This window comes from Lycium ferocissimum, chromosome 2 (assembly GCF_029784015.1).
Source record: "Lycium ferocissimum isolate CSIRO_LF1 chromosome 2, AGI_CSIRO_Lferr_CH_V1, whole genome shotgun sequence".
NCBI classification, from domain to species: Eukaryota; Viridiplantae; Streptophyta; class Magnoliopsida; order Solanales; family Solanaceae; genus Lycium; species Lycium ferocissimum.
In genome coordinates this window covers 59483328-59491272 of record NC_081343.1, presented here as the reverse complement: position 1 = coordinate 59491272, position 7945 = coordinate 59483328, and the positions used below count along the sequence as shown (strand labels likewise).

The 7945-nt window shown below is 38.2% G+C and overlaps 1 protein-coding gene across 1 annotated transcript; it reads right to left on the bottom strand.

Annotated features, from left to right (window-relative positions):
* Positions 1–1730: 1730 nt before the first annotated feature.
* Positions 1731–7574, bottom strand: LOC132046410 (la-related protein 1C). The gene is made up of 6 exons (XM_059437034.1): positions 6653–7574; positions 5502–6090; positions 5279–5426; positions 5058–5148; positions 3107–3178; positions 1731–2598 (listed from the first exon to the last, which is right to left on the bottom strand). Exons 1-6 carry the CDS (start codon positions 7142–7144, stop codon positions 2311–2313), a joined length of 1680 nt encoding a protein of 559 aa, XP_059293017.1. The 5' UTR covers positions 7145–7574; the 3' UTR covers positions 1731–2310.
* Between the last annotated feature and the right edge of the window lie 371 nt (positions 7575–7945).

Below are 7945 nucleotides of genomic sequence, written 5' to 3'. Positions count from 1 at the left end.
TGCTTATTCTTCCACTTAAACAAAATTTGAAAGATCTTTGTTTGAAGATCATCTAAAACCTCTCATCCGTTGATCTAAGCATCTGCTGTCTCAAACTCTCTCACACATATATTGACATTAGAAGGAAAAAAGTAGAGTAACAAAGATTATTGTTGGTTTTCTTATTGTCCCGACAATGGTAACTTAAAGCAAGAGAGGTTAAGTTGAGAGACACTTAAGTAATTGAGACATACAAAAATTTCGCTAATGCTTTGGGCTTTTCCTTAACTTTTTCCCTTTCTCCTCGGAAAGGAAAAGCATGAAACAGAAAAGTTGATGGGTTAATTCAAAGTTATAAAGCTACTAGGAGTATTGTTTACTGGAGTAGTATATATTATTAAAGTCATTGAACTATGTGCCAATTTCTCAGAAGATACAGCTCATCGGAAAAGACAAATATACACTAAATGACAGTAAAATTCTGCCTATCTTGAAGTACCTCTACTAGAGTATTTTGAATTCTTCTGTTAAACGTTCTCTGAAATACTTAAATATTTAGTAGCAAATAAAATTTTAAGTCATGGACCCCCTTCGACAAATTTAGCTTTATCTTAACAATTGCAATACAATCCGTGACAAACCTATCAACCAAACTCCAAAACACTTTTTATCCTTTTAAGCAGACAACCTCTTACTCCTGTAAGATTTGTACCTTCGACTAACGATTGCTCGTCCCCTTGCAGCAGCAATTTCTCTTTATAGTTTATTCGGAAAAAGCTCAAATATACCATCAAATTATTGAAAATGACTCATTTATGTCACTGATCAATAGTTTAACTTATTTATGTCATCGAACTATCAAAAATGACTCATTTATGTCACTCATCAATAGGTTTATGTCATCGAACTATCAAAAATGACTCATTTATGTCACTCATCAATAGGTTTATGTCATCGAACTATCAGAAATGACTCATTTATGTCACTCATCAATAGGTTTATGTCATCGAACTATCAGAAATGACTCATTTATGCCACTCATCAATAGGTTGACTCATTTATGTAGATCGAGTGTATGAGTCATCTTTTTTATTAATTTGAAATTTAAAATTGGACTGATTTAATTAAACGACGTAGACCTTTAATTAGAGACCACGTATCATATTGGAAATTATAAAACCGGCGTTAATAAAAAATAACATGAATAAGTCATTTTGATAACAGATAATGGCATAAATAAATCAAATTATTAATGAATGACATAAATGAGTCATTTCTGATAGTTCGATGGGACTAATGAGCCAAACTATTGACAAAGTAACATAAATGAGCCATTTTCGCTAGTTAAATGGCATATTTGAGCCTTTTTTATAGCTTCTTTGATCTCCCCACCCATTTCTCGCATCACAATGTTCTTAGAGGGCGTCTTCCCCCACTTCTCTTAGGCTTTAATTAATAGAGAAGCAAGCCACAACGCAATGAAGTGATCAAGACAGGTTATGGATGTCAGAATGTGGATGCTACTTTAGGTTCTTTTAACCTTTTCACATCTTTTCAAAGCGCTACCCAGATGATCTAAGAGGCAAAGTAATGTTGTATCATACCAGGTAATCATGAATTATACAAATACTAATGAAACAGAGCACCAAAAGCACACAAGTTATATAGCTCATCAGAATTCAAACAGAACCGAGTATATCAGTCGAGTACAGATCCCTATTATGTTTCCCAGCAAGGGCAACAAGAACACATACTTAAAAAGATGGTCTTTAGGGCTATAAAAGAAAAGGTACCAGATATAACACCATAGTCACATGTCAACGGGCGCTACTGCAGTCGCCACAGCATTGCAGCACAAAACAACAATACCAGACTTTTTTTGAGTCATTAAAATGAGAAGCTAGCAACATGCACTCCTTTCTCTAAGCTTACCTCCTTTGCAAGCTAGGAGATTTAACCCCAAATCTTAAGATAATAAAATCAAACAGCATAGGGGCTAATGGGGAAGTATAGAATCAAAATTCCCCCTGGTTCTAACGTAACCACCACGACACACGACCAACATAACATGATAGTAAAAGATACTTTATCCCAAAAAAATATACATCCCAAACAAACTCAAGCTGCCAGCTTAAAAGTCAACATGATTCTTTTATCAAGTATGTTTTATTTCAATATTCTCTTTTTCCTGACCCTTTTAGGTGCTTCCTTCTATTTCCTTCATGCTTTGTCCATCAGCATTGGCAAAGACCAAACTCGTTGTTTCCATAATAAAGCACAATATTCACCAACCATGTGCTTCCTTTCTTCACCATGAAATGAAGTTGATTTTCAATTAGTTGGATTTCCAAATGGCATTGGCCGCCCACGCTGAGCAACAGCTTGTTCACCAATCTCATTGTCAGACTGTTTAGATGAGCTACTTAATTCGGCAGAAGATGATCTACTATGATATGTGAATTGCTCTGTCTTCTCATCAAATACAACACTTTGGAAATGCTCTGCAAGTGAATCAGTACTAGATTTTTTATGAGACAGAGGACTTGACACAGTTGAATACTGAACTGACGGCGGCATGGCCCAATTCATCCAATCATTTCTTCGCCTTATCTTTTCTCCCTGCGAGGCAAGAAAGAAAGACACTTAAATCCCGTACAAAAAAAAAAAAAAAATAGTTCCAGGATACTTCGATAGAGCAGGGACCTTGAAGCAAAACTGCTTAAATACACTTAACTTAAACGCAACTCTATCAGTCTAGAGCATCCTACATAGGGTCCAATTCTCCATATAATTACTAGTCACATCCATTGCACAGACTAACAAAGCCAACTTCAAGTAATACTGGAGAAATTTTACAGTGTTACTTGAATCTTAAAAGTATTTTCCACGTTCTTAGAGGGTGTTTGGATTGGCTTATTTTAACTGCTTAGTGGCTTTTAAGCTCTTTTCTACTTTTTGTGGTGTTGGAAAGATATAAGTGCTTTTAAGCACCTACTTTTAGGCAAGTAAAAAAGTAAGCCAAAGTTGGGCATTCCCAACTTATGGCTTTTAGCGTACAAGCTACTTTTAAAAAGCCAATCCAGACACCCTCTTAGCCACATAGACAACCATATGTATAAGGGTATACCTGCACTTCTACAACTGTTGAGGAACGCACAGCATCCAGCATTAGCTGTAAATTATCTGTCAGCTGCATCACCTGCAAAGATGGCAAAGAATAATGTAGTTTTACAGCATAAGCAAAGAATAATGTAGTTTTACAGTACAAGCAAAGATAAACAGATGTTCAAGCATGTAAATGCGGCTAAACTAGCTACCCATGCCAATTCCTTCCAGCAGATCAGTACTATTGGCAAACGAACCATATGTTCCAAGTTACCACATCCAGATTTCACAACAGAGAAGTGGAAGAATTAAAACTTAATCAACCCAGACTTCCAAGTTCCAAACATCACACAGCAAACAGCACTACATCTATGGAAAAGAACCAGAGTCTTCCTGGCAAATCATACAAGATTACTTCCAAAACCTGAAAATCTATAGTGCTTTACCATAGATCAAAAAAAGATCAAGATCTCAGGAAGTAACACCATCTTATGTCACCTAACTCTCAAAAACACAAAGTGCTGAATCCTAGAGCATAATAGAAACTAACACAAATAGAAGTGCTGGAAATGATAGGCACGCCACCCATTGCAATATTTGCTCAAATTGGGAAGCAATGGGAAGACTAAAGACAACATAAGTATTGGTGAAGCACTGGGAAGGCTAAAGACATCATAAGTCTCAATTCGGCCTCTAAATAAATATTCCCTCCCAAAAACAGGGCTTAGAGTCAAACTAGTTTTAAAGAAAAATAGGTTTTCAGACTTATATCACGAACCCTGTCGAAGCAGTTATCATGTTTCCTAAATCATATTTCAACCCATGACTTATTTTTCAACTTATTCCAATCCAATCAGGTAAAAAATTCCAAATGTGTAGACCCCCCTCCCCCAGGGAACCCACCCCCAACCCCCCATAAACCTTTTTTTGATAAGTAAATATGCAAACCACCTTTTAAATAGGCTCAATCTGTACTCTTCCATAAGTTTGATGAAATCCTGTCAATGGCACTTCCATAGTTTAAATTAGCAACTACCACTAAAATTGCCTCCTCTTCCCCATACCATTAGCGTTCATACTTCCAGTTCCATAGTCAAGACATACTAAGTTTATTGCCTGAACGCTATTTAATATACTCATTTGAGTTCAATCAGCCTTCCTTCAGAATCACTTTCAGTATTACTCCATTCTTTAACCATTTTTTCTCAACGCAATAAATCCATGATCCAACCCAGTGACAAAATCTAGAAGTTCATTTACAGAGACACCGTACAAAGCAATTTCCGCAATCAAGAAGTGCCATCCCTAGTCTTGGCCCTTGGGTCTTTTGAATCCTTCTGCAGTTGAATGCACCAACCTCGCGACTGGAATGGGACCACCCAAGACAATTACAAGAGGGGGGAAACAATCTGCTTCTGAAAGAGGAAAGAACGTAGAAATCGTCCAACCATCAACACGGAACATCAGTCACCATCAACAAAAGATATTCACTAGTCTAAGCACGCATATTACCTGGAATCCTTCCATTATTCACAAATGGGATTGCGTAATGCCTAACTTACCTCGGCTTCTAGTAGTCTGTCCTACCAGCAAGGGCATAAATGGTGTCAACAGACAGATGACCCCAAATTCCAAACCAAAACTATGTTTAGCTCTTTGCATGGTAGTGTTAACAATCGTGAAACAGAAGCCTCACAACAACCATATGAGATTTACATATGCAATGATTTCTAACGTTAGAAATATCTAACATTCAAATTCCATCAGAAATTATAGGAACAGAATACTGCAAGATACAGCTTTTATTACGAGTTCCCGGCCATAGAAGAGACAGAGTGATCTACCAGGAGCTATGTAAACATTACGAGTTACCAATTATATGGGAAAAGAATAATCATGAAATAATATACACAATAACATAAAACAACATAATTCAATTGATGAGAAGATATATTTAATTCCAACTAACTCACTTTTTTGAAGCCTGCTATAAGATTAACTGGAACCCATCCTTGTTCATCCATGTTCTGCCGCAAGAATGTATCCTTAATTAAATTTTCATTACTGCAACAAAGGACAGGGTCCACAGAGTTTAGCCTACCGATAATGTTTAAACAACCATCTAAAGATTCAATTACAAGAAGAGACCAATGAAGATTGTTTTTGTTTTTAGTCAGAACAATGAAGCGCCCACCTGAAATAATAATCTATCTGGCTCACTATTTTAGAATACAATTGGGTATCTGGAACATGAAAGAACATAGGCGGCATAGGAGCAATCATAGGCATTCTGAGAGGATCTGTGGGTAGGCCTGGAACATAAATAACAGGAGGCGGAACTTCTGCATATTGGTTCAAGTATAAGTACAGATAAATTTAGTATAACTACAAAAGAACACCAACTATAACACTCTCACCAGGGTAAACCATGGGAGCCCCAAAAGGCGGCCGCACAGGCAAGGGTTGCGGCATAAAATGTGGAGAAGCATGAGGTGGGCCACGAAAGAATGGCCCAGTTGGACCTCTCTGAGGTTGCATGTTGGCATCTCGGCTACCAAAACTTCTATTGGGGTTCCAATCCTGATTACCACGCTCCTGATCACGCCTGCCTCCGTAACCATGATGATAAGAGCCATCTCCTCGGGGATGCGGCCCACCATTCCCCCTCCTATAAGAACTCCGATGCTGTTGATGCTCATTACCACCAGGGGATTGAGATCCAAATCCTCCCCGCTGCCCTCCATCTCGATGATTGTTGACCCTCAAAGTAGACTCAGCACCAGAATTACCGGATTTCCCAGAATTATTCTGGGTTATTTCCACCACTGAACCCTGTAGTGGCTGCTGCTGGGGAAATCCACCATTCGATGATGGATAATTGCTTTGATTACCACCACCACGCTTTATAGACCTTTGCCGGGTGGGAGCATGGTTTGGAGTTGAATTAGTGTTGACATTCTTAGGATTAACTTGCTTTTGAGAAGGTGGAAATGTCATTCCTGTACCCTATAATATGCGAACATATGGACAAGTAAGCTTCTTCAAATATCATGAGCTATTCACTTGTTGAAATATAAGAACACTTCTTCAGGTGCAAGGGTGAGTCAGCATCAACAACACCTCAATAAATGATAAAAATAAAAGCAGGCATGCAAACATCAACAACACCTCAATGAATGATAGGCATACAAGCATCAACAACACCTCAATGAATGATAGGCATACAAGCATCAACAACACCTTAATAGATGGATAAAACTAACACTCTGGTTGGATGGTCGTTACCCATGGCTTCACAATGTATAGTATACAATGTTTGGATAGGTGGTATCGTCTGTTGTGGTTTAATGAGTAAATGAAATAAGTAACCGCGCAAAAACCACCAAATCCGTGGTTACAAAAATTGAGTATTTTCATGGTTATATAACAACGGAGTTACAACAGCATACAATACAATAATGAACCTCGGGAAACAACCATCCAACAGGGGTAAAGCAGGCATAGAAACACTAGTAGGAGTTTACCAATATAAAAAACACTATTAGGAATTACATGCAATGAGAATAACCTGTGATAAAGCATCTGATCCCTCCGGCAAAGCTTTGAGTAAATCAGCTTTTGGGGAAGCCTTTGTAGACTCAGAAAGAGCAGGCCAAGAGACAGCACCCATTACCGGACTGGCAACCTCAACAGCACCGTTTGACGGTTTATTCCACACAGGTTTCTTAGCAGCATTGCTACTATTATCGGAGCTGTCAACCTGTGCTTCTACGACAGCATCCTCAGGCGAAAACGAAGAGGTATTTCCAGCAACTTTAGAAGGCGAGCGATCATTAGAGGAGTTAACGATCTGCTCCGACGAAGACGAAGGAGAAAGAGGAGAAGAAGAGGTTGCCGCAATCAGAGATTCTGATTCGCCGCCGCGAACGATCTGAGTCCACGCGCCACGCGCCGCCGGAGATCGCCGGGGGCTGCCGAGAGAGGCTGCGCCGGAATCGGTGTTAGTATTCCTTAGTGGATGAAGCGCCGATGTCGGCGTTGGGTTAGTAGCTGTAGCCATTCAAATTAGGGTTTCGTTCTAAATATATATGACGGCCTCCAAATTAGGGTTTTCAAATCAGTCTCTATACTTCAAAAATCGATTGATTATTCCTCCCTAGAAAAAACCTAAACAAACATTCAAATCGATCAAAATTTTCTACAAAAAAAGAGAGTTAGAAACAGAAATTGATCAACCAATAAAAATTGAAAGTAAATTATAAAAAGAGTAAAACTAAGGGTTTTTTCCAAAGATTGAATAAATCGGATCACAGTGAAAGGATCCGATGAGACTCAGCACCGGAGCGGCGCAGAGGCTCGATCAACAACGAAAGGCAAAGGCAACACCAAAACAGACAAATAAGTCTTCTCTCTCCTCTTTTCCCTCTCTGCTCTCTTCTTATATTTCTCTCTCTCTCTCTAGTATTTCCTTCTTTGCTTAACACTAGGGAAATCCCGGGTTTGTCTCGGCGGTATTTACAAATTTGTCCTTTAAATACGCCAGTCAATAAAGAGCTTTGTTCATTGCTCCAGTCTGGCACACACTATTTCCTCACGTGGAATTTCCGTTCACTACTCAATTTTTAGCTTCTACTCTAATGAAAAGGACATATAAATCACATGGCTTCAATTTCTTACGATAAAATCCTGGATAAGCATAAATAATTCTGAAATTAAAATTTAGTATTCTATTATTCTTTGTTTGTTTATTAATTTTGAAATAAGTTATACCAGGATTAGAATTAGTATCGGAATAAGTTATCTCTTATATGGTGGAATAATAATATCAGGATTAGTTATCTCTGAATAAAACAATGAAAAT